This window comes from Miniopterus natalensis, chromosome 22 (assembly GCF_054644295.1).
Source record: "Miniopterus natalensis isolate mMinNat1 chromosome 22, mMinNat1.hap1, whole genome shotgun sequence".
In the NCBI taxonomy this organism is placed as follows: Eukaryota; Metazoa; Chordata; class Mammalia; order Chiroptera; family Miniopteridae; genus Miniopterus; species Miniopterus natalensis.
This window is the reverse complement of record NC_142102.1, coordinates 8,619,964-8,647,335: the sequence shown is the minus strand read 5'-3', so window position 1 is coordinate 8,647,335 and position 27,372 is coordinate 8,619,964. Positions and strand designations below refer to the sequence as shown.

Here is a 27,372-nt window from a genome sequence, read left to right as displayed (position 1 = left end):
GAAGGGACCTGGCCGGGTAGCTCATTTGGTTAGAGCGCTGTCCCGATATGCGAAGGTTGGGGGTTTGTTCCCCGGTCAGGGCACATACAGGAATCAACCAATGATGCATAACTAAGTGGAACAACAAATAGATGTTTCTCTCTCTATCTTAAATCAATAATAAATTGTTTAAAAGAAGGAAACGGGAAGGGACCCTCCTTTAAAGGACACAGAGACAAGTATAAAGTGCATTTGGCAGCAATGGACATGGTTAGAAAACGCTTCCCGAGTGAAATCAATGAGGAGAGGCAGGGTGACCGTTCATGGTTTGGAATCGATCACATTAATACTTCATGGGTTTGAACAGCTGGAATAGCCTTTTCTGGCTGTCTCCACTCACCAACCTTAATTAAGCAAAAACACTTCACTCTCTGAGCCTCAGTTTCCCAATCTGTGAAAAGAGTCTTGTAACCAGACTCTTGGAGGCTGTTTTGAAGACTGAGATCATGTTTAGCCGGCTGCCTGGAGTGTAGCACACACCCTACCCTGTAAAGGCCGGTTGCTAGTTTACTATTAATTAACAAGCTGCAATGAGTTGTCATGGCTGTATTTTGAGATATATGCTCATTTAGGAGCCATTTAAAAAAGCCGTTCATTCTGTTGCCAGGGTAACTCCTCGCATGGTTTCCCACAAGCACGCTAAGTATCTCCCTTTCAACCAACTGGCCTCTCACTCCCAATTCAGCACAAATCAGGCCACCGTTGAGACACCATCAGCCCACTTAGCATTCCTGGCCACACCAGCTCGCTCAACGTTCCCAGGACACCGAATTTCACTGAATCCTGGTACAAACTGCTCAGAACTGAAGTTCAACCAAGGTGTTAACAGGAGGTTTCTTCTTGTGAAACAAGACAGTCTGTGTAAAGGACGCTGATGTAGCCAAACTTCCTCCACCCCCCACCCCGCAACAGCAGAATGACGACAATTCCACGGGTCAATCAAAATCCTGAGACTGGATATTATTTCAGCTGAGGCTTTCCTAGGAGAGGCTCCGGTGAGCCAGCCAGTCCTGCTGTAACCACCTCAACCCACTTCAGCAAAGTACCGGGGGACAGGTTAGGGGGCAAACAGTGTTTATTAAAAATACGTCCTCAACTTAGATTTTTAAAACAACAAGAAGTAGCGTTTTCAGACAAAGGTATTCAGGAAACCACTGTGCTTGCTGCTCTGCATGTGTAGGGCAGTTATCCACTGTTCTTCCTCCGTTAGTGGGAACCAGAGAACCCGGGCTCTCGGTCCCATGCTCCCGAGGGGGTGGCAGGCTGTTCGCAGGCTTGGGGTCTTCCAGCAAAATTGGGAGAGGGGATGAAGCAAAAAGCTCCCAGGAAGCTCATTCCCATCCTGTCCCTGTGGCAGTTTCCCAAGCACCTTATTGTGTGGGAGTAGCTCACTTCCCCTTCCCCTTTAGCTGTACTGAAACAGTGAAGAGATGTTTCAAAATTGTGGATGTCCTGGCCAGTGTGGCTCAGCTGGTTGAGCACTGAAAGGTCGCCGGTTCGATTCCCGGTCAGGGCACATAGCTATGTTGCTGGTTCCATCCCAGGTTGGGGAGCCACATGGGAGGCAACCAATCAATGTTTCTGTGTCACATGGATGTTTTTCTCTCTCTCTTCTCTTCCCTTCTCTTTTTTTTTTTTTTTAAAAATGTATCTTTATTGATTTCAGAGAGAGGAAAGGAGAGGGAGAGACAGAAACCTCAATGATGAGAGAGTCACTAATCAAGCCCGCAACCCGGGCATGTGCCCTGACCGGGAATCGAACCCCGATCGCCTGGATCCTAGGTCGACACTCAACCGCTGAGCCACGCCCGGCAGGGCTTCTCTTCCCTTCTCTAAAAATCAATGGAAATGTTCTTCAGGTGAAGATTAAAAAAAAAAAAAAAAAAAAAAAGCAAATTGTGGATGCCTGCAGTGTTTATCTGAGTGTGTGGCCCACCGCTAGTTGCCTTGCCGCACACTTTGCATGGGGCTGTCTGGGGCTCAACAACACGTTAACACGAATGCACGAGCACTGACCTACAAGTTCCTTCCCGACAACTGGGAGCTCTGTGTCCTGCACGTACAGCTGAAGCAATTAAGCCTGGACCTCAGTCCCCGCAAGGTCCTCAAACGTCATCGGGTGGATTTTTACAGATGAGTCACGCCCAGAGGACAAAGTCTCCGCTGGCGTGTGTGTCATACTCACCTCCACGTCCCTGAAGGCACCAGCACGGGTGTGAAGGTCGGCTGCATTCGGTAAATAGTTATCAGTGGCCCCCAGCTAATGGTGGCATCCACCTGAACCCGGGTGCGGGCGAGAGCTCACCTGGGGAACGCATCGAAGCAGTACGTTTTCCGGGTATCGGGAAACGCCACACGCAGACCGGACATCAGGGGCGAGTGCAGGATCACGGCGGCGCACTCGTACCTGGAGGCCAGGTCCACCGTGGGGACGGTCCCGATGCTCTGCCCATACAGAATAATGTTCTCGGGACTCACGCCGTACCTGGAGGAAACAGGTTGCGGGCCATTAGCTGATGGACAAAAGAGACGAAAACCACAGACGCTTACGCTCAGGAGGCTCACAGCATCTCACTTGTACGCTTCAGCCTGAAGTGCGTGTGAACGTCACAAAAGCAGATGTCACCATGTATCTCAGCACAAGTGACCAAGATGCTGTCTTCTACAACATGTTACAAAAATAGCGAACGTGACTTTTTTTTTCTGGGCAATTAACGAAATACATGCATTATACATTCTGTTTCAGTTTTTTACAGTCATCTCGTTCTCTATTTTATCCTTACGATAGCTTCTCTGATAATCCTACGTGTAGTTCTGATATAAAAACAGCAGTGGTCCGGCCGCAGTGGCTCAGCTGGTTGGAGCATCGTCCTGAGCACCGAAAGGTTCCCGGTTAATTCCCGGTCAGGGCACATGCCTGGGCTGCAGGTTCGATCCCTGGTCAGGGTGCGTATGAGAGGCAACCAACTGATGTTTCTTTCTCACATCAATGTTTCTCCCTCCCTCCCTCCCTCCCTAAAATCAATAAAAATCATGTCCTCAGGGTAGGATGAAAAATAACATGGTTGGCAAATCGTAATGCTGTTATTAAGAGCCCTTCGAAGGCGGTCCTTCCTTGTTTCACTGTCCTCAGCTTTAATAAATGTACTTTCAAAATAAAAATAATAGAATTTAGGTCTCGGGTCCCACTCAGCATAGCGGACATGTCCCGGGGAGGCAGTGTCCTGTGGGAATGATCCCGTCACTGAGGAGGTAAAAACCTGTTTTGTTTTCACTTCAACGTAAGGCTTTCTGTCCCGATTACAAACAGGGACAGGCGGGGCCTCTCGGACGCAGGGCATCCTGTTTAAGTGAACGGGCCGTGACTCCGTCCTGCCAGGAGCATTGCCATTTACCTCCAGAAGAAGCATGCTTGGCACAGGGCCACCGACTTTGAAGTCAATAGTTTAAATATTTCAGAGCTACAATTCCTAGTGGAGATACCTTTAGCCATAGGACAGAGATAAATATACAAGGTCACGTCAATGTGAACTGAAGGGTGAGGTCCGAGGGGGTTGAGAAACCCTAACAAACTTCAGAGCCAAGCCTGGGAGTCAGAGGACACACAGCAGGTGGGTAAACAGGACTGACGGGCAAAGAACACAAACACCTCCTGGAGCCCAGCTGCCTGCAGGCACGTTAAAGCCAAACCAATCTTTCCCGTTCTGCGGCCAAAGCTTAACCGACGTGTACCTTACAGTTTAATTAGGAAGAAGATTAAAAAAAAGCATCCATCGCCTGAAATGGGCTCATTTTTGCTTTTGAGAAATACACCTTTGGGCCTTGGCCGGGTGGCTCAGTTGGTTGAGATTCATCGCATCCACCAAAAGGTTGCGAGTTCGATTCCCGGTCAGGGGAGGGAAAGCAAACATTATGGTCGGTAAGTTTACAGCGAAGGGAAGGATCAAAATGGGAACAGGGATGTCCGGACACGCAGAGAGCTTGAAGCCACTGCAAAGGAGGGGAGACCTGGAGACACGGGGAGAGGGAAGGCAAGCTCCAGGGGAGGGAAGGCACCCAGGACAGACCGGGAGCCCCGCCAGGCTGGGGAGCGAAGGACCTTGGGGATTGCCCACAGATCCCCAGAGGATGCAGACTGGAGACAAGTTGTGGCCACGGGAAGGAAGAAGATGGTTAGATAAGAAGTGTTTGAAGTTGCTCAGATCAGATGCGTACGCTGGGGAGAGTGGCAGGAGGAGGGAAGCTGGGAAGGAGATAAAGGGCGGTGGGGGTTTTGTTTGTCCTGTTGGAAGCTAAGCTAGCTCAGCTGGGGAAGACTTTCAGGTGTCTGTGGAACACCCTAGGAAGGCACAGGAAAGTCAAAGCCCTCAGGGTCAGTTACAGGAATTGTGCGCTGTGTAAACTAGAAAGAACAGGCGCTCCTCCTACCCGCAGAGAGCGCAGCTGGAAGGCGGCTGCAGCCGGGAAGGGCCCAGCCCGGGAGCTCCCGGACTGCGGAGGAACGCAGAGGCTCGGGGCGGACCAAATGGCCGGGGAGATGGGCAGATCAAAATTTAAACCAGTAAACAGAAAGATACAGTGTCCTTCTCTTAAACAGACTCCTATGCCAACAGCATAGCCCAGAGAACACCACGGACGTTCTCGGAAAATGGCACTGGCCAGGAGGCCTGGTGTGGTGACGTGGAGGCCTGGTCACCGCAGCCTTTCAAAACATATCGAGACACACGTTATCCAGTTTCTGTAAAGCCGCATCCCCCCTCATGCATGTTTCCCTCCCCCCAGGCGCTTGAAATTTCCTTCCAAATGGTGGCGCAGGGAAGGTAGGTCCAAACCCACCTTTGAAACAAGGTAATTCCTCATGTCCTTCCAGACTTTTCTCTCCGCCTACAACATCTTTTCTCCGCCTCAGAGCAAAAATAAACAAGGTCTGGCCCTAGCCGGGTTGCTTAGTGGTTAGAGCACCGGCCTGTGGACTGAAGGGTCCCGGGTTCGATTAAGGCCAAGGGCACATACCTGGCTGCAGGCTCGATCCCTGGTCCGTCGGGGCACAGGCAGGAGGCAACCAATCAGTGTCTCTCACATCAATGTTTCTGCCCCCCCCCCCCCCCCCTTCCACTTTCTCTGAAAAGCAACGGAAAATCCTAGGGTTAGGATTAAAATAATGATCATCATCATCATAATAAATAAACAAGGGCATGACTTAATTTTAATTTTTAAAAAGTCATCTTTCAGCCCTGGCCGGGTATCTCAGCTGGTTAGAGAGTCATCCCGACACGCCAAGGCTCTGGGTCTGATCCGCAGTCAGAGCACACATAAGAAATAACCAACGAATGCATGAATAAATGGAGCAACAAACCAATGTGTCTAAATAAATAAAATTAAATACACAACAAAGTACAGCCTTAACGGATCTCCCTGTTTAACACCCAAGAAACAACATACGGATCTCATAAACTCTCTGTGATGGGGGAAAACTTTTAAAATCTAATTTAATTATCCACTTGACTGCGAAGGCTGTTATTTCTTAGAACTAGAAACTTGAGAATCCAATTTCTAATTATCTCATCTCCTTCTATGGTGCGTTCTTGCAACAGAAGACAGTCGACAGCCGCAGCACACAAGGCCCTAGGTGGTCCTGCCCGACACTCACTTGCAAAGGGCTGTAATCTGTGACTGTCACACCACAAATTGCTTTAGTTCCTGCACTGACCCTCTGAGAGGCCCAAGGGGAACTCCAGGATGGCCACACACACTGGGGACCGAGAGCATTTCTCATCAACATACAGAACGAGTCTCCTTAAGAATTACTACACAGAGGAAAGCAAAGCCGAGAGAGGGGTGGGCCTGAGTCCTGATGCACCGAGGGGAGGCCGCACGCCCAGGCCTGGTCTGCTGGAGTCCTGACCTGGGTGGAGCGTACACTGCTCTCTCTTGAAGACGGGCTAAAACTAGTGTTTGTGGAGCAACTCGGAGTATGCGGCCCGGACTGTGTGGAAGTCTGAGACACGGACAGAGGGTGGAGATTTGCCAAGTAGGTGAGTAGGAGGAAGCTTTGGAACCAGACCATGCAAGGCCTGAGTCCCTGCTCTGCCTTGCACCCTTATCTGACCTCTGTTCCTCGGCCGTAAAGGGGAGTAAGTGTTGCCCCCTGGGCCTGCGGTGAGAATTAAATGAGGTAACGAGTGAAGCCCGCAGACAGTCCCTTCTCCACCGTCTAGGCTGCTTTCCTGTTTCCATTTCCAGATGTGGCACCAGTGGGATCTGATGTGGCCACTGGACACAAGATGACACCCAAATCTGAAACCAGGAGGCTGGCCCACTCGTCAGCTCGGGCTCGGCACTGCCTGCCGCTCACTGCTTATCCACTTAAAGGCGGGTTTCGAAACTCAGGATGAAGTCTTTTAAGTAAACACTCCCCTTGGGCAGACCCAGCGAGGAAGGGCTTTGTCCCTCCTTGCGGGCACCTGCCTGTGCCCCTTTTCCTAGTGTTCCCCAGTCTTCCTTCTGCTTCCAGAACCCCCTACTTCCCTTTCACCCTTCTTAAGAGCATAAGAAAGTTCATGGCCTCAATTATGGAAATGTCTCGAACCACACAGGACCGGGATGGAGAGGCCCTTAGAGATCGCACAGATGGATGACTTTGCTTTACAGATAAAGAAAGCAAAGCGCAGAGTGAGGTTACGGACTTAACTCAGACTAGCAATTACCAAGACAGCTGCTCTGAGTATATTACAGCTCCCGGATGTGAATGAACCTGGGGGGGGAGAGTTACGAGTCACCTGAATCACCCCGAGCTGGGGCGCAGCGCAGCTCAGACCAGACAGAGCTGTCAAATCCCGCCTCTGTCTCAGGGGAGCGTGGGGCGTGCTGCCAACCTGGCTCTCAGGCATAAAATGGGGCGCCTACCTAACAAGGCTGGCGTGCAGCTGCCCAGGGATGATAGTTATCACCCCCCTTTAACTCAAAGGCAAAGCAGTTTGGAATCGGTACGCCCGCAGCGCCAACCTGAGATCTTTGACGTAAACCATGCTTTCAAAGCGGGCATCCCGTTTCTCGGGAGCAGAGTTCACGTTGGGATGACACAGTTCCGGGGACAGATGGTGGTGGTGGCTGCACAACCCAGGGAGGTCCTCCTACTACAGAGCCGACCACCTACAAATGCTAACACTGACCTGATGCACATCTTATCACAATAAAGGGAAGGGCAAAAGGGAACGGGCCCCTTAGGCCTGACTTGAACGGTTTCCTTATTAGTGGGTACGAGGAAAAATTCCAGCTCTCTGGAATTCAAGAGGAGATTTGGCTCTAACAATAAACATCGCAAGAGGTAACCAAAACAATAGTAAACAGTAAAGTGTGGGTGTGTTTGGGTTTTTTTAAATTGTAAACTCTCTCAAATCCAAAGCCATTACAATTTACCAGGACCATAAAGAAAAAAAAGTTAAAGACGGGCACACGGAGAATACTGTGTTCTTTCACCAATCTGGTCGCATATTCTGCTCTCGGCCTGGCTCTGAGAAGCGGTGACGACTGTATTTTACTTAAACATCACTCTGACCTCCCTGTCATCAAGACCTGCTATCCCTTCCATTATCTCTCCACCTCACCCGGATTTTTTATATATTTTTAAACAAAACAAAGGAGACGGCTCCTTAGGACATGACAACCTGCCATCGGTCCCCCCTCTCTTCTGGGTGTCAAAGGGTCCCCTCCGGAACCTCGCAAAGGGACCCCCGTGCGCGGCATAAACCCAGACCTAGTTCTCTGAACGGTGCCTGGCGATCTGAATGCAACCAGAACAGAATTCCAATTTCTATATTTGAGCACTCAAGGGCAGTTGTTAGAGAGGTCGTCTGCATTCTAAAATATCACCTCCGTCTGTCACAGACGTAGGGGGGCGGGGTGGGGCTGGGGCCCGCGGCCTCCCAAGAGCAGGCGGCGACCGCCTGACTCAGAGGTCTTACCCACTCGGGGCTTTCATTTCCTTTCCCGTGTTGGTCTAAAAGAAAGGCCCGGAGGTAACTTCAACGTTATATTTTAATTAGGATACTATGCAGCTTATAAACATACAAAGCAAAGGCCATGTCCTTATGTATCGTAAATAGGAAGCCTTTATATGGCCACTGAGAACATCGTGTACATGGCATCAATAATTCACAAGTACCCGGCCGGCCACCTTCCACTCCGAGCACTTCACTGTATCCTGTGAGGTATCCTTACAACCCAGCCCTTGGAGGCTAATACAGTCACCAGGGACGGAGCGGCTTCAACAGATTCTGTGTCTTTTGCAGATAATTCAAGACACCCCCAAGCTCTTTTTACCCCTCAAGTCCACGTGTCAATCCGCACTCTCGACCTCTGTGTGTCTCACATTTTTCCTGTTGTGGTTGTGGCTTTACTTTGGCAGGATGGAAAATACTGTGTGTCTCCTACTAAAATCATTTCTGGAACTGAGGGACTTCACCTGCCAATGAGGTGTCAAACAGGGACAGAGGCAGACCCGGGTTTTTGGTCTGAAATGAAACTTTGTCATTGCAGAAGCTCCCGACCACAGCAGCATCTAGAGGCACGGATCACACACGGAAAGGGGGCTGGTGGTGGCAACCTGCCTCCCCATCCATCCAATGGGAATCCCAGAGGGCAGAGCAGGCCAGGCCACCAGAAGTAGATTCCATGAGCTATGGGGACAGGGGACTTCAGGGCCCACGTGCAGACCCCGGGATTAAATGCTAAATTAAACACAGGAAGGGCTTGAAAGAAGAGAGGTAGGGTCAGGCACAGTGAGGGGCACCCTAGCTTGGGCAGTGCCCGGGAACCTGCTGCGGGATCTGTCTTCCTTTCTGAGCTTAAGAAATGTGTTCCCGCCCGGCCGGGCGTGGCTCAGTGGTTGAGTGTCGACCTAGGATCCAGGCGATCGGGGTTCGATTCCCAGTCAGGGCACATGCCCGGGTTGCAGGCTGCAGCCGATCAATGACTCTCTCATCATTGATGTTTCTATTTCTCTCTCCCTCTCCCTTCCTCTCTCTGAAATCAATAAAGATTAAAAAAAAGAAAAAAAAGAAATGTGTTCCCCTCTTCCAAGCGAGGCTTATCTCTGACTCCATACGTCTGCTCTGAGGCGCTCACCTGGATTCTCTCCTGTCCCCGCTATCATCACCATTCCGGTGGCCACTCAGCTCCAAATCAGCTTTCTAAGCCCACCGGACCCCAAACAGCCCCAGTCTCCCTAAATTCCTTCCAAGACGCCAATGGGCACTTTACCATGCTGACTTTCCAGTCTTTTCCCTCAGCCCCGGACGTTCCCAGATTATGAGTTCCAATCCATCTGGCTCCCTGTCGACAAGATACCATGGCGTGCAAGTTCACATTGAGTCAAGGCAATCTGCAAAACGAGAGTTTTTACTACATGGTTTCAAACAGCCAAGAATTGCGTGTGTTTTTTCCACTGGAAACTTGAAAGAAATCAGAGTGATATAAAATCTTCTATAAAGTACTAACGGATGCTTTCAACACTTTAGCTCTGCCCGTATGCATTTTCAGCGAAGCTCCTCTTCTACAGCCTATTAGAATTCCTCGGGTTTAAAACACCGTGAGGCCCTGGCCTGGTAGCTCAGTCGGTTAGAGCATCGCCCCGACACGCCAAGATTACAGGTTCAATCCCTGGTCAGGGCACATATGAGAAGCAACCAGCGATGCAAAACTAAGTAAAACAACAAAAATAGATGTTTCTCTCTCTCTCTCTTCCTCTCTCTAAAATCAAGCAAGCAAAATTTATGAGCAAGGTTATACGTTTTTGTAGAGTAAATATTCGAATTCAGCATTACACACTAAATATGTCAGCTGATTTTTTTTTTGCCTGCTGGTCACACACACACACACACTGACTGGTTCTCTCTGTGGGGCCATTGGGAAACTTTATTCCTCAGTCACCCAATATCTGCTACACCTACAGTGTCAGGAACCGAGCGTACAAGAATCCCAAGGATAATTTTGGTTTTGCCCTCATGGGAGCTTATATTCTAATGGTCTGACAGTCTAGGCAGCTATTATTCTAAAATCACAAGGCCTGATCTTATAGTCTTTTTTGTTTCACGGGGCCGATGCTGGTGTCTCATACAAACTTGTGGAGAATCTGTGCTTTTAGATAAAGATTTGATTATTGGGAAGAGATATCATTTTACCTTCTTGAAAATTCTGTTTTATTCAGAAGGGAGGCCCTAGAGTTTAGCTGTTTACCTGGTTTCACTGGCTGTAACTTGAATGTACTAAGAAAGGGAGGCCAAGAAGCCTGGGCCCACAAGTCACTACTCCAGCCCTAATGAGCCGTAAAGATGCCTGGAGGCACTGAACCCGTGGGGGTGGGGGCATAAGCACCCAGGGGACTTATCTGCCTTTGGATTTCTGACCTGTCAAGTGAGGGGAATGAATTAGGCCTGGGTCTGCTCCTCTAGCACCCCCCTCATCTAGTCTAGTCACTGGCCCTTTCCCCTATAGGCTCAGCCCTGCCAGGTGACAAATCACACTCCATCAGGCCAGACCAGAGGTGTTCCCTCTTGGCGAGGTTGAGGGCACATCTGCTGTGATAAAAGCTCCCACTCTAGAGGGCTCCCTGTATACACCAGGAACCACTGGAGGGTCTCACAGTGACCAGGCTGCTCTTATCCACCATTAGAAGGTGCTTGGCACACAGCGGGACAACCTGTGACCATGACAATGCCTCCATACACCTTCTCTCTAATCCTAACAACCACCTGCAAGGTGCCATCATCAGTCCCTTTGAACTAAAGATCCCGGCAGCTAGGTGAGTCACCCAAGGCCACAGAGCAGGTACGTGGCAGAGGCTCTGAACCCGGGTCAGATGCTACCTCCAAACCTAAGCCCCTCCTCTCCGCGTGTCCACCAATAGCCATGGGCCGGTGGCAGCAGCCATGCTGTTCCTTGGTGACCAGGTGAAGTCAGGAGTGTGTGAGGCCTGGCGACCCACCCCTTTCCCAATGTACTTAAGGATGTCACCAGCCCTTTTCCTAACTCCACACTCACATCTTTATCAATTGATTTGAGGGAGAGGGGGGGAGAGAGAGAGAAAGATCGATTTGTTGTTCCACTTATTTATGCATTCATCGTTGCTTCTGGTATGTGCCCTGACCAGGGATCAAACCTGCAACGTTGGCGTATCTGGACGATGCTCTAATCAACCAAGCTACCCGGCCAAGGCCACAGGTCAATTCCTGTATGTGTTCTGACCATGGATCGAACCCACAAACTTTGTGTATCAGGATAATGCTCTAACTAGCTGAGCCCCCCGGCCAGGGCCACACTCACATCTTTAAATGACGCAGCACCAGGCCTCACTGGATGCCCAACAATAGATGGTGCAGCAGAAATAAGCACACACGTCACCAGATCAGTCACTGGCTCCAGGGACCTTGGGCACACTCAGACCCGCTGCGTGGAGACCCCAGAAAAACATGTTGGACCTCGGTTCTCATGTGCTCTTCCCTTCCCTCCCTTCCTTCTCTCGCCCAGTACGTTCCCAGCTATCTCAGGAAAACTGTCTCTCTTTTTAGAATGGGATTGTGTTCTAATATTTAAAGAATGCTATGTTAGGACGTCGTTAGAGTACCAAGAGTGGCTCGAAGGAATGTGGGCTATTTGAACCTTCCAGGAAGGACGGGCAAGGAGGGCATTCCTCACCCGTGGCACACCTGCCCAACAGCCGGATGGCTTGAATTTCTCAGCTCAGATTCCTCCAGGAACCAGATGCGACGCCATGCCCTCCCTGGCTTACTACCCCAAATCTCTAAAGTGCGCTGAGCTGCGGAGCCGCCCCAGGCTGGTGGGGCACATCCCCTTTGTGTCTTACCCCTGACCGTTGACTCTGGTCATTCTCCAAAAGCATAACAACTGGTTACATAACCAAGCTAACAGGGAAATGCTACTTGGTACAGGATTCAAAAGACCAATAATGGGATGGCTAATGAAAATTGGCTCAGTAAAGAAATATCTCTCCAATCTCCGCCCCCCCCCAAACCCACCCAAAACAAAAATATATATATTTTTACATATGAAGAACATGAAAAGGAAAAGCAAAACTGTCCAGAGAGCTTAGGGTAGGGGTGTCCAGGGACCCCACAGACCCCTAGAGCTTGAAGGTATCACATGACAGAGCACGCTGCTGTGGGTAGAAAACAAGTACATAAAGTACTTCAGAAATATTTCATCACAAGCTGTTGTAAGTTTTGGTGTTTAAATAATAATAAAATAAAATAATAAAATTAAATAAAATAATAAAATAAAATATAAAATAAATAAAATAAAATATAAAATAAAATAATACACACCAGGTCACTGTGGTTTTGAGTCTAGAACCAGACCCTGGCCTCCCGCCTCTCATGCTCGGGCCACTCGCCCGCCTCTGGCGTGAATGGGACCCAAGAGTCCCAGGCGGTCAAACCTTCAACTCCATTCCGATACTGTGACTGCTCAGTGACAGGTTAAACTACCTCAAAATGTCTATCGGGCTCGGAAGGGTCCTTGAAGTCCAGGATGCTATCAAAGGGGGAAGTCAAAGGGTAAGAATGAACTCAGAGATGAAAACTGATCAACTGATGACCAAAACAGAAACTTAACTCAGACGGGAGAAAATAAAGTCGGAGAGACTTCCCAGGACGTCAGACAAACCAGACAAAGAGATGGGCCATGACTGGGAGGGACACAGAGAACCCAGGAGGTCGGTGTGAGAGAAGCCACCACGCAGAGAGAGCTGCGGGAACAGACCCTCTTCCCGCGGCAGTAAATGCGGGGCTGGCCACGTGGGAGGCGAGAGGGAGGGAGGCGAACAGCGTTCAGATGCTAACGTGGAGGCAGCAGGATTAAGCGAGAATATTACTTAAAAAATCACAAACGCTGCCGATGGAGACCCAAAAATAACCATCAAGCACCCAAAATAGCAAAAGGAAGGCAGCGGGGCTGGACGGCCAAGAAAACCCCTCCTGTTTCTTAGCAGAAAGTCAGCAGATAGGGTGTGAAGTTGCTCCCGGGGGCTGGGGGCGAGGAGGGGGGGGGCTGCGGCTCCTCATGGTCGCTTCTGACTTGCTGCCCCGCGCAGGTATAACTTGAGCAGAAATGTTAAATGCTGCCATGAACACGGGAGTCGCCTCTCCTGTCATTTTTTATTTTTATTTTTTTATTATTATTTTTTAAATATACCTGTATTGATTTCAGAGAGAGGAACGGACAGGGAGAGAGACAGAAACATCAATGATGAGCGAGTCATTGATCAAGCCCGCAACCCGGCCTGTGCCCTGACCGGGGATTGAACCCTGATCTCCTGGATCCTAGGTCGAAGCTCAACCACTGAGCCACGCCCGGCTGGGCTCACATCATTTTTTAAAAGATTTTTTTTTTTTTTAAATTGATTTCTAGAGAAAAAGAGGGAGGGAGGAAGAGAAAGACATGGATGCAGTGGTGACGCATCGATCAGCCGTCTCCTGCATGCCCCCTACCAGGGATCCAGCCTGAAACCCAGGCATGTTCCCTGACCAGGAATTGAACCCGGAACCTTCTGGTGCAGTGGACAGTGTCCAACCAACTGAGCCACACCGGCCAGGGGACCTCTCCCTACTAAGTTTTTCCTTGACACACCTGGTGCCTAGTGACACACCTTACTGCGTTCACTGAGACTGATTCTAGATGAACACCCCAATGGGACTTTTTCTTAAAGAATAATTAGGAGGGTGCGTCCTCCCTGTATTTCCCCAGTCATAACCACATGAGAAGGTAAACGGGCCCTGGCCGGCGAGCTCAGTGGGTTAGAGCGCCGCACTGATACACCAAGGTTGCGGGTTCGATCCCTGGGCAGGGCACATACGAGAATCAACCAAAGAAATGCATAAATAAGTGGAACAGCAAATCTACCTCTCTCTCTCTCTCTCTGTCAATAAACAAAATTTTAAAAAAGAAGATAAACAAAGGATTATTTGGGCCGATTTGTGAAGTTGCCCTCCCCACCCTCCCCTGTGCGCCGCCCGTCACAAGTCAACCACATCTCTGGCTGAAGCGAAGTCCTCCAAGGTGCCAGACGCTAATTGGCAGGAATTACACTGAAGAATCTGGTCTAGAAATCAAGACTGAACATTAGTAAGGTCAGTGGCAAGGAGATATCGATGGGCCAAGCACAGGGCCTAAAATTCCAAGAAGAAATTTATAATCTTCAAAGATGGTTTAAAAACAAATTACATGACAAGCGAGAGACGTGATTTGGCAACAGTTCACGGGGGAAACAAGGGGCAAGCTTGAAGGGAGGGTCTTAAAACTGATCAAAAGGTGTAAATGAGACAAAATTCTGATGGCAGTGGTAAGTGGTCCCACAGGTACCCCTTAATACGTCTGGCTATATAGCTCTGGCCAGTGTGGCTCAGTTGGTTGAGCACGGTCTTGTGCACTGAAGGGTCAAGGGTTTGAATCCCTGTTAGGGCACAAGCCGGGTTGCAGGTTCAATCCCCAGTTGGGGCACATACAGGAGACAACCGATCCATATTTCTCTCTCACATCGATGTTTCTCTCTCTCTCTCTCTCTCTCCTGCCCTCTCCCTTCCTGTCTATCTAAAATCAATTAAAAATTTTATAAATAATGTATCTGGCTGTAATTCAAGAAGAGTAAACTTTAGTGGGGAAGGCAAAGAGGGGGGGATTTCAGATGATGTTCCTGACACCAGGGATCCATTCTGCCAAGAAACGTATGACATCACTTCTACCACGAGCCTCTCATCTTAGGGTTAGACACCATCTCAACTCCAAGAGGCTGTAAGGGACCTAGAGTGTGGTAAGAACCCACGAAGCAGAGAGGTTTCCACCAAGGTCATAGGACATATCTACTTGCAGTCCCATGGTCGTCAGGGCAGAAGCATGTCAAGAGCCCAGCCTGGGATTAGGTCGATAAACCCTCACTGAGAACTGCTAAGTACCAGGCTCGTGAGCAGTTGGCTGTGATAACATCCTATGTCCTTGGAGTGGGCATGACTCCAGGGAGCCCCTGGCAAAGATAACTCAAGCTCCTGAGGGTCAGCAGCACCCCCCCCCCCCCCCCCCCCCGCCGCCGTGGCTGAGGCTCCAGGGACATGTAGGGTGGATTTTTAAAGATTTTCACTCCCCATCTAAAAAGAGAACTCCGCAATTCAGGAGGAGAAACTGGCCCAATTTTAAATGCACGGGAGTAAAACACTGTCCCACAGAAATTAAAATAGGTCATCATGGTTCTTTAAAAACCAGTTTCGGGAGTGAGAAATAAAACTCAGGAGCGCTAGAAGAAAAGTCAGCTAGGGAAAGGGAAGTGGCTGGACCCCCTGCACACAAAGGTTTTAGACAAAATCATTAGAAAGCAAACTACAAATGGCAACAAACTGAGAGAGGCAGCCCTGAGCAAATTTAAAAGTCTAAAGAAATACACTGAAGCTTCCTCCCCCCTCCCTAACAGCCACAGAGCTGGTGCAAACCACTCTCTCCCCTAGTTTCCTTCTGCTAAAGGATCCCCAGCAGAAATAACAGTGTGGTCCTAACTTTCTCAGAACTAGTCTTAGGGTCAAAGAGCGAGTGTGCCTCGAAGTGCTTTGGTGACTGCAAAAGCCTTCAGGGCCGCAGTGGGCTGCTAGTTTTCAAACCTTTAAAGGCTACTTACTATTCACTTTTTCATTTCTTTCCCTCTGTCTTTTCAGTGGCTTTTTAAATTCTTTTTTTCCCCTTATTTTCATTTATTTATTGATTTTAGAGAGAGGGGAAGTGAGAGAGAGAAAGGGAGAGGGAGGGAGGGAAGCAGGGAGAGAGAAACATTGATTAGTTGTTCCACTCATTTATGCATCCTTAGTTGATTCTTGTACGTGACTAGACCGGAGATCGAACCCACAACCTTGGTGTATCAGGCCGATGCTCTAACCCACTGAGCTACCTGGCCAGAGCCAAAATTCATTTTTTCAAATGCAGATATAGGCACTTTGTGAACATTTACTCACTTTATTACTCATAGCAAACACTACTATCATTTTCCCTTCTTATGCAGGGGAAACTGAGGCTCAGAGAAACAGCACAGGCACGATTCAAACCCAGGTAGCTCTTCGCCTCTGCCCCAGGCGCCCACTTGAGGTTATCAAGGGCTCTGTTGACTAGTCAGTCCTTAGCCATCTGCATCTTATCAGAATCCACAGCACAAAGGGCAAAATCCGAAGAACCGCCCAACCCAAGTGCTGAAAGGAATCTGAGCAGCCACCTCCCTAGAAAATTTATTTTCTCCCTCTCAGTTGATTTCCAACGGTTCACTAGGCATTTTTCTTCAGAAAACCCTTAGACAAAAGTACAGAATTCCATAGGGGGAGGGGGCTGGGAAGTCTCTCCAAGGGTATTCAAAGTCATCTTTCAAATGCAAATTGGAGATTTTTTTTTTTTTTTTTGGAGCACAGAAGATCTGGAAACAATGAGAGACTATACCAAGCATCTAGCCCAGCACCCAATGTCCATCAGTGGCTGGATTTGTTGGGAGGATTGAAATGTCTAAAATTTTTAATTCCACCTCATGCTCAGATCCTATAATTCTAAGGGGGAAAAAAAAATCCAAAAAATGTTAGGTAACAACGTAAACCTGCAGGACGAGTCTAAATTTGTAATCACGCATCCTTTTGCATAAAAATGATAGCATGCACTTCTGCTGTGTGCGTAGCTGGGTACAGATCTACATATGTTAGTGTTTTCAAACAGTGTATAAAATATTATGCACCTTGTGGAGGAAAAGGGGCCACGTGCTAACCTGACAAGCTGAGGGAAGGCCTGCGTGGCCACCTTGCAAACTCAGAGACCTAAAGTAACCACAAAGGATGGTCTGAAATTGTAACTTTTTAACTAAAAGCAGTTTCATGGCAGGTAGTCACGTCCTAGGCTAGAATCTTCCCTGACAAAAGTCAATCTTTAGCTTAAGGAGGCCGGTCTATAGTCTTTTGCAACTAGGATAACATTCCTTTGGGTAACTCCCCTTTTTTTCCAGACCCCTCAGGGCACAAACAATGCCCGGGGCAGAGACCACAAATCCTTTCATTGTTACTGTTATCATGTTAATTGTTGGCTGTTAACCATCCAGTACCCACCTATACAAAAGATATATGCCATCATTTTACTTTTCATCAAATTCCAGAGGTTTCCCCGCCTTGCTTTCTCCCACCCACCTCCCCAATCTATCACCGATGGATTTCATGTAACCCATGTGCATCTCCTCTGCTGACCGCAAAGTATAAAATAAGGTGTAAAACTGCCCTTCTCTGGAGCATTATCTCAACACATTGAGATTTTGCTTCCCAACAATTGTTGACAGTTTGGCTTAAATAAACTCACAACAATTCTCTACAGGTCTGAAGGTTTCACAGGTTGACAACATTTAAAGCAAAAAAATAAACATTAAGAATAATAAATAACAAGGCTTCCCCCCTCCACCTTTCACAAACACACAGGCAGCGAGCGGTCTTTCATGTCAAGTAGCACTCTCCAGAAAAGAAGCTGCTGTTGGAAGAACCAAGTCCTCAGAGGCTCAGACCCCAACTGTTTGGGGCGCTAATGAGTCAACGTTGCAGTTCTGGAGTAAGTGTGAGGGCGAGAGGATAGGTCACGGATAATAGAAGAATGGACCTCGGAAGGTACAGATGCCGACCAGAGTCCCCAAGAAACTCTACAATCTCCAGTTCAGATAGGAAATAACAGACAGCAGAAACCGTGCAGGTTAAAGCCGTAATCTTCCCCATACTTAATCCTGCAGAAGTAATTAGATTTTACATGTCAGGAAGTGTGGGTCTAGGCCAAGGGGCCTACTGGTTTCAAGAAGAGTCTAGTGGGGGTCAGGAAGGATGCAGTGATAAGGGGCCTCAGGGGCAAAGCAGGACAGGAGGGAGGGGGCGGCCTCCCTGCAGGGTGCCTGGGGTGCCTCAGAGAGGCCACAGGGCAAATGGGCCGGGCCGTCCTTCCCCAACCCTCCCAGGGAGGCCAGTCGCTGCCGGGAGCCTCTGATCTTCCCACCCAAGGAATACTTGCAAATGAAAAATAACAGAAACGTGTGGCTGACCAGCTGTGGGGGGACTGGCAGCATGGACGCAGGTAAACGGAGGCTGGCTCATGGTCAGACGATGAAGAGCTGGGCGTTCAATCCGCGGTGTGGCAGGGCTGGGGGGGGGGGGGGGCGGGAACCCCAGGGCCAGGAGCTCTTGGGGCCTTCAGAGATGGGGGGAAAAGCCCAGACAGTGGGATGACAGCCCAAACTCTCCTAATCCGTCCTTTGCAATTATACTTTAGCTTACTGTATTCTTAGTCTATCTTTCCAAGGTTTTCTTGAGGTTTTTAGAGGGAAAAACTAATAAGTCCAGTTAAAAGTGACTTCAGGTTCATTTAAAAATTATTTTATCCAGCTTAATTATATAATACAAAATGTGGTTAGAAATTATTAGCATGCGAACAGTCCTTTCCTAATATATATATTTATTCTTTTATTTATTGATTTTAGAGAGAGAGGAAAACACTGATTTGTCATCCCACTTGGTGCATTCATTCGTGGGTTCTAGAATGTGCCCTCGCTGGAGATCGAACCCGCAACAGTGGCGTATCAGGTGCGGCTCTAACCAACTGAGCGACCCAGCCAGAGCATATATATATTAAAGTGTAAATGGTATGAACGTTTCAAGATATAAGAACAACAGTGATCGTTAAACAACTCAGCAACTACAAGCACACACTTGCAAATATCCTCGAGCTATTAATGACAATGGGGATAAATTGAATAGAGTCAAACCAGCGTAGAAAAATCTGGTATCGCAGATCTTTACCATCAATATAATTACACTGCCCTTGGTCTGGTTCTGCCCATGACGATCACTAAAAAGAGCTTTGGGGAGAAGCTGGATCTCACTGGACCCCCTGCCACAATATCAGAGGTGAGCCCCCACAGTTACAGTTAACGTCTGCAGCCTCGCTCGTCGCGGGCACGGTCTGAATAGAGGCCTGCTCGTCACTTTCCGCCCGACGCCTCTCCCCGGTTTCACTTTAACCATTTAATAAAACCAGAAACCAAGGGGCGAGTGGGAACGCGCGCTGGAGGTTCTCTGCGCTCCGTTTCCTTTCTGTTACCAAGTCATCCCGGGCAGGGCTCCTCTTGGTGACGGCGCTGTCGCGGGCAGGCAGCAGGGAACGATTCGCCCGCGCTGGCCGTGAATGGCCCACACTTCCTGGGAACAGAGGTTTCCAGTTTCCCGGGGAGCCTGGTCCGTTAACACTCTCAAGTCAATCAATACCGTGGAAATTCTCAATGAGCGGCATTACTGGAGCCGCGAGGGCGCGACAGGACCGGGAGGTGCCAGGCTGGCAGCGCGGGGCATTTATATTTTAAAGGGAAGTGGAGCCCTGGCCGGGTAGCTCAGTTGGTTAGAGCGTTGTCCCGATACCCCCATGGCTGTGGGTCTGATCCCTGATCAGGGCACATACAAGAAGCAACCAATGAAATGCATACGCGGGACCACGAAATTGGTCTCTCTCTCTCTCTCTCTCTCTCAAAGTAATAAACTAAAACAAAACAGAACAAATGCGATTCAGGAACTTCAGGAAAAGGGAAGGATGCCCGTATCTATGGAAGGTCATCCAATCGGTAAAGAGCAACCAGAATGTCCTGAGTGGTGGAGAGAGACAGGGTTTCGCCTGCACGTCCTTCCCCTCCCTGCCCCTGTGCCCAGAGATGACGTGTCTGGTTCCAGCCAGGAGACAGACCAGCTCCTGAGGACCAAGCCTGGAAACACCGCTGACTGCGGACGGAGCAAAGGAGAGACGGTCTGCAAAGTAATTGCAAGGTGTTGGATTACAGGCAAGGTTTCCTCTCCTTTTAAGATCTCCTCTGGGGATATAAACACCTTGGTCGATGAAGTGCTACCCGATTTAAAATACTAATGCACATACCAGGCCCCAAAGCTAAAACGGGACGTGCAGAGCCCATTCAAAGAACCTCTTTCCCCTCAGCTGCAAGTGAAACAAACATCCACCGCGTCCACACCCACCGAGCTGGGCTGGCCCTGCCATTATTTACATCTATGGAGAGCGGGGGAAGGAAGGAAGCAATTTCTTTAACATGCCTTCTGATGGAAGCATCTGGTCTTCGGCATGATCAGAGCATGTGGTTACTACAGCTCTAATAATTGTACTGATAATGCTGAACAATGATCGCAGCCCACTGTGCTCTAAGTGGAAGGCACTGTGCTAGAGCACGAATCACCAGGCAGTGGTAGTTATTATTAATTATTATTATTACTGTCGTTATCATAATTACTTTAACCGGAGTTTCAACAAGGTTAGGAAACGTGCCTGAGGTCAAGCAGCTGACTCGTGACTTAGGTCCAGGCAGGACCTAAGCTCAGGTCTGTTTGACTCCACAATCTCTGCCCTTAACCATAAAAGTAGCAGAGAAAGCGGAGACCGAAAGACAAGACACCCCTCCAGGTTCCCCCTGTGACCATCTCACTGGTGTTACTTTGACATACAAGCCAGAAAATGGTTACAGCTGTAAATCACCTAAAAGAAGAAATAAACTGTGAAGTCATTCCAAGCTGGGGAGCTCCAACTCGAGTCACAGGGAAGCCCGTGGGCACCTTCTCTCTGTCTCCTGCATTCTCTCTGCCCCAGGGGCTGTTCAGAAGTAGGTCCACACCACAGACCACCTTCCATGCGAGGGCAAGAGAGGCAAAAGGAGAGGAGACCCCTTTTCTCCAGCGTCTCATTCCCAGACCTAGACTGGGAGCCCACACGCGTGGCCACAAACAGGCAGTCACCTCGGTGCTCTACTGACCTGGTTTAAGGGAGTCACTATGGTCCATTCATTCTTCAGCGCCGACACTCTGTGGTCAGACTGAACTCTGCCACACACAGGGGCAGGGTGGAGAGTGGGGACCAGTCCACGTGACCCTCCACAACCAGAGGAGAAGCAGGAGCATGGCTCACCGAGTCCCACAAGTGCCGGCGGACAGGGTGTGTCATCCCGGCCACACACTGTACACCTACAGACACATACACATCTCTATTTACACATATATGCATAAAGACACACGTGACTATATACATATGTTTGTATTTGGACACACGTGCGCGCGCACACACACACTTACTTTTACAAAATCTACCTAGGAATGCTAAACACAGCCAGGGTTGAGATCCACTCTGTAGACACTAAGTCCACCAAGGTCCCCGGTGTAGTCACGAAAGGCAGATTTGAAAACATGAGGTGCTTTCCCTGAAAATCATGAAACACAGCCTCTCAGAAGGCATCTCAGAAGTGATGTGGTTGGGTCCCCTCATTTAAAAACAATGGTGGGCTGTGCCCCCCATTCACGGTGACATGATGGTCTTTCACAGGACATGACAGCTGTTCATGGTGAGGTAATGGTCGGGGGCTAGAACTCACCTCCTATTTCCAAAGGTTTGGTTTATTTAACTTTTGTAAATTAAGTTTTTCAGACAAATTAGAAGCATGTTATTTAAAGTGATCATGACGGGGAGGGGGAAATAGTCACTCTGATGGCCAAATAATGATCTGAGAGTATCCACGTTGAGATTTAGATTCCTGTGCACAAGGCTTCCTGGAGTGAAGCAGATTTATAGCTTTAAGATTAAGCTTCAGCAAAATCCAATAGACAAGATAAATCTGTGACCAAAATGAGCACTGCAATTGCTAAAGCTGGATTCTGGGGTCTTAGGTGGGATTATCAAAACGGAACAGAGTAGAGAATTTGGAGGGGGGGTGGGGGCAAAAGCAGAGTAGAAGGTAGGAAGTGACATCAGGGATCTGCTTTCAGTGACCTGGGGATGGTATAATTTAAATGATTCCTTCAGGAAAGAAGGAAAAAAGGCCCCTTCCACAAATATGCCCTGCCACCAGGAGAGTTGTAAGACTGAGCCTTCAAGATTATCCTAAATAAAAGCAAGTAAGTTTGGAAGGGAAAACACACCAAGGAGTGATTGCTCATGAACAAAGAAACACAAAACACCTTGTTAGATCTTTTGCGACTGGAAAGTGAGGCCCCTCAACACAGAACTGTGGGAAAGTAAGTTTTGGTGGGATGGAGGCAAGAGCTCAGCACCTGCTAGAGAAACATGCTTGATGGCAGTGACGGGGCCAGAAGAACCAGGTGTGGCAGTAAGAACATCTGGAGGAAGGGAGAAGGGACACCAAAGGAAAAACCCTGAGCAACCTCCCCCCCTTCCCCACACCTCGCCTACCTCAGTTTCCATGCATCTGTTCTTAGAAAGTTAAATTCTTCCTAATGGGATATTCTTGTACTGGGTGTCGCGCACTGCACGCTGATGTTCTATTTTCTTTCTGGAAGGATCAGTGTGTTTTCACCTTACGTCAAACACTATTCATAACACATTCTGTTTTTGTCATCCCTACTCAGTCAAAGTCAGGTAGGAACCCCAAGTATTCTTCCCTTAATGGCACAGCTAGTCCCTCTGAGAGCACTGAGCGCAGAGATGTTAGGTCATTAACTCCAGCACACCCCGGGAAGCCACTGTTTGCTAGTCCCGGGAGAAATCCATCGGGAGAGTCATAACTATAAACACCACTCACAGGAGACAGACGGTGCCTTTCAAGGCTCCTACTACCTGGGGGTATCCACCACCCCCTTCCCGTGATTTGCAGATTTTCCTACTCCAGATCCTACGAAATCACACAAAAGTTGTGACATGGTAATAATGCATGGCTACCTATTCAAAATGCCTCTAAAACCTAACCCATCCTTTCACAACAAAAAGAAACAGTTTGGGATTACCCAGGACACTCAAGGGGGACCTACCACAGTGTCTGGGACAAGCACAGAATCGATACATGTGTATTTAATGGTTAATGGCTTGCTGGTTGAATGAATGAATGAGTGGATGAAACGTAAAGTCTTTCACAATTTGCCTTTTGCACCTAGACGAGGAGTCTCTTATTTATCAATGGGCAGCGGAATCACAAATGCCCCATCTCTCTTGTTGCTCTAAATTAAAATGTTTCAGTGGAGATACTCTCTGCCTCACTCTCTGGGTTATTTGCTTGTTTGGGTTTATACTTTCAAACCAGTTTGACCCACTCCCTCTGGAATCACAAATCAGGTCTCACTTCTACAGAGTCTAAAGCTGCTCGGGTCTGGCTGGGTCTCCAAATCCCACCTGGCCCCAGGTAGGATGGAGTGTTTCGGCCTCGGAAAAGGGCAGGTGCAAAAGGCCATAGGAAGTATGGGGAGGGAGGAAGTAAGGGGCGGGTGCTTGAGGACACACAGCACACACACACCTAAGGCCCTTCCAAGTACATTGACAGACAGACAGGCCTCCAATGAGCAGTGGGTTAACCAGGAGGTCAGAAAAGAGCAAGATCCCCAAAGACATGGGGGTTGGGAGTGGACAAGGGGGTGACCCAGCCACAGATGAATGGGTCCATGTGGTGGGAGGCTCCTCGGAGTGACAATGGTCTCAATGGAGCGTGAAATGGAAGAGAAGGGGCACGTTCCAGGCCAAGTTAGAGCAGACCTACAGAAAACAGGGGAGGGGACAAGCCGATGGAAGGCGCTGAAGGGACTGAGTGACTCCAGAATCGTACGTTGTCAGGATAACCAAGACACACAAATCTGATAACTAGGACTATGTGGTGAAGTGGAAAAAGTACCAAACTCACAGCCAAGAGAAGGGCAGCTGATGGGCCCTGAGACCATCTTCCCAGGCCTCTGTCAGACGAGAGGAGACGAGAGCAGTGTCCAGAAATGAGCTGGTCAATAAAGTTAGCAGTTCCCAAACAGCATTTGTTTTCTTTATATTTTTTTAAAAATATGAAATAAAACAGAACATATTCTGTGTGCACTGCCTATAGGAAAAAAAACTGTTTGTGAAACATGTACTTCAGATCTAGAGACACTGGTGTGCGTGTGTGGCTTGATCAGGATTTAAAAATGTGTTTCTTACTGTGGGGTCACAATCAAAAAAGTCTGAAGCCCTGGCTGGGTAGCTCAGTTGGTCAGAGCGTTGGATATGCCAAGGTTGTGGGTTCTATCTCCCATCAGGGCAAATACAAAAATCAACCAATGAATGCAATAAAAAAAAAAAAGTTTGAAAAGCACAGGGACAAGAGGATGTGTAAGGTTTCTTTAACTTCTAAGATCCTCCCATTTGACAGATGTGTATGTCAGTGTAGACAGGTGTTCCGGCATAAAATAAATAAATTATGGGCACAGCTTGGATACATCATCAGATAAGTCATAATGAAACAATATCCAAAACCATGCCCTTGGCTAAACTAAGCATGACCCAAGTCTCCAGGAAGTAGCTGCGCCTCACAGATGTTGTAACGCAGACACACCTGCATATTGAGGCCAAAGGGTGGGACTCGTACCGGAGAGGCGCTCATTTCAATACAGACAGGCACAGACAGGGACAGGGTTCTATGGACATTTTATCATAAAACCTACTCAAGGCAGAACTTCACTGTGTCGCTTGAAAAACATCTAATGCCAACCCTTACTTCGAATGCCGTCACCAACAGCAAATTCTGGCACTCCACAGGCTGTGTGTGTAAAACACCTTTGACACCCTTTCCCAGAACAGGTGGCTTTTACTGACTTGTGGGTTCTGACTCAGCGCATCTGCATAGGACATACTCACTGCCTCGAAGAGCTGTGATCCCAGGGAGATCAAGGCTTCAGGGGAACACAAAAAACCAGCATGCATTAAATCTCAAGTACTTCCTGGCTGGACAGGCCATTTTCCCAGAAAAACAAAGGGTGACTTAGGAGCTTACTTATGCTCAAGAATGGAGACACATTTTAGAGAAAAACTGTGTAGGGGTCCACAGCTAAGGTAACGCCCGTGGACTTACTCCCGGGACCCTTTCCCCTGAAGAGGTAAGATGTCCCCAGAGACACGGTCTCAGGGGTTCCCACCATCACTGCTCTGAGGTGGGTGTGGGCAAGTCACAGATACAAAAAATGGGGTGCAAGGTGGTAGGACTTGCCCATTTTGTCTAAGTTGAGACTAAAACTCAGGTTTCCTGTTTGCCCAACACTATGGCCCTCAATTTGCAGCTGGCCCAAAAATGGTCCTCCTCAATGGGTACTTTCCGGTCCTTCTGCCATTGCTAACTCCAGATAAAGAGAATTCCCAGGCGCTGTCAAATCCACGCTCACCCCGGGCTGCCGCAGAGGCTCTGTGGCGGGCGCCACGGCGGCCACCCTTCGGGCACAGCCCACAGCGACCCTGCCCCCCAGGGCGCCAACTTCACACCGCCAGGCCCTGCGGCTCCACGCAGAGCGCCCCGCAGAGCGCCCTACAACCGAACAGTCTTCGGGAGGTCACCCCGTCTCACCCCTGATCCGACAGGGAAACAGAGGTCCCCCGGGCGCCCTGTTCCTTGCCCAAGGTCACCGGGGCCCGAGGGACCTTCAGTCTGCGGCTGCCAGCTCCACACAAACTAAACTCGAACCAAGTAGTTCTCTCTCTGGCGGTACTTCGGCACCCCACGCTGCCCCTCGGGGTGGCCAGAGGCTCAGGGACCCAGCCCGGGCCGGGGCGCCCAGCTGTGCCCCGGCTGGCAAAGCCCTCGGGGCTGGTGGGGCTGTGGAGGGGCGGGGGGCTGGAGAAGGCCAGGACCGAGAAGGGGGTGACCCCACGGCCCAGGAGGCCCCCGCTCCCCGGGGCAGGCCGGGCCGCCCGGGCGCTCACCGGGTGCGCAGCGCCTGCCAGGCGGCGTCGATGTCGGCGTAGAGGTTCTTCTCCGAGGGCCTGCCCGAGCTGACGCCGTAGCCCGAGTAGTCGTAGGAGAAGATGTTGCAGTTGATGCGGGAGCCCAGGCCGATGTAGAAGCTGCACATCTGGCCCAGGTCCACGGCGTTGCCGTGCGAGAAGAGCAGCGTGTAGCGGCTGGAGGGCGCGCAGCGCACGAACATGCAGCCCAGGCGGTTGTCGCGGGCCGTGCGCGAGAAGAAGACCTCGACGGCGTCCAGCTCGCGCTGCGAGTACTGCCAGTCGGCGCGCTCGCTCAGGTGCAGGCTGCACGCGCCCGGGCCCGCGCCCTCCTCGCCCGCCGGCGCCGCCTGCGCAGGGGTGGCCGCGGGCGCCGGCGCGGCGGGGGCCGAGGCGGCCGGGGCGGGCGCGCCGGGGCCCGGGCCGCGCTGCTCGGGCGCCAGCACCGTGTAGGTGGGCTCGGGCGGCAGGAAGGCCAGCTTGGCGGCGATGCGGCTCGGGCAGGGCGGGCAGCAGAAGAGCCAGCACAGCTCGCCCAGCGAGAAGCCGTTCATCCTGGGGCCGGGCTCGGGCATCGGGGCGGCCTGGGCCCGCCGCCGGCCGGGCAGGCAGGCAGGCAGCGAGGCGGCGAGCGCGCGCGGCGCCCGGGAGCGCGCGGAGGCGGGGCCGGCGGGCGGGCGGGCGGGCGGGCGGCGCGGGGCGGGGCGGGGCGGCGCGGGGCGGGGCGGGGCGGGGCGGGGCGGGGCGGGGCGGGGCGGGGCGGGGCGGGGCGGTCAGCGGCGGCCGAGCGGCTCCGGGGAGGCGCGGGCGGCCGGGGCCCGCGCGCGGCGCACAAAGCCGGCGGCCATGGCTGCGGCGCCCCGGCCCCGCGGCCCCCGCCCGCCGCCACTTCCGGGGCGAGCGCCCTCCCCGCCCGGGGGCCGCGGCCGGGGCCTCGCGTGGGTCCCGCGGCGCCCGCCTCAGCGGCCCGGCTGCCCCCGGCTCGGACAGTTCCCCTCGCTGCCTGCCCCCGGGGCTCCCGTCCCCAAAGCCAAGCTCCGTGCTGCGGGCAGGGTCCTGGGGATCTACCGAAGAGCGAAGCAACGGATGGGAGAGCGCGGGAAGGACCCCGACCTATCCGGGGTCTCCCGCCTCGGGAACTGCCCGGGAGGAGCCGCCTCGCGGGGCCGGCGGGTCGTGGCTGCCCCGCCGTCCGGGAGGCTGTCCCCGCGCAGGTGGCCACCGCGTCGCCCCCCCGGGCGTCCGGCAGGGCCGCGCCCTCGGGCCCGGATCCTCCCTGCAGGTCCCGGGCGGCCGCTCCTACACCTGCTTGGGTCTGTGGCTTTAACGTGGTCCTAATCGTGAGCCAGATTCTTACGATTTAAATCCACTGTAATCCTGGCACGCCCCTTCGGGTGCCTTATTCAAGTCTAACTCAGTGCCTCGAGCCGGACCCTGCCCTGGGGCCAGCTTCCCGGGGCATTCCGCACTCCCCTGCCCCCCGACCTGGCGGCCCTGTCCCCTTCGGGACGCGACAGGGGACACCCTGCCTGGGCTGCCAGCGGGGCCACTGCGGGCAGGGGA

General features: G+C 50.8%; 1 protein-coding gene across 1 annotated transcript in view; it reads right to left on the bottom strand.

The window, feature by feature from the left end:
• The window catches only part of ABHD17C (abhydrolase domain containing 17C, depalmitoylase), a 29,504-nt gene extending 3,120 nt beyond the window's left edge, over positions 1 to 26,384 (bottom strand). Inside the window, exons 1-2 of the mRNA XM_016217958.2 lie at positions 25,789 to 26,384; positions 2,345 to 2,524 (exon numbers count right to left, since the gene is read on the bottom strand). Of these exons, the coding sequence (XP_016073444.2) occupies positions 2,345 to 2,524; positions 25,789 to 26,384 (776 nt within the window). The remainder of the gene's footprint in view (positions 1 to 2,344; positions 2,525 to 25,788) is intronic.
• Between the last annotated feature and the right edge of the window lie 988 nt (positions 26,385 to 27,372).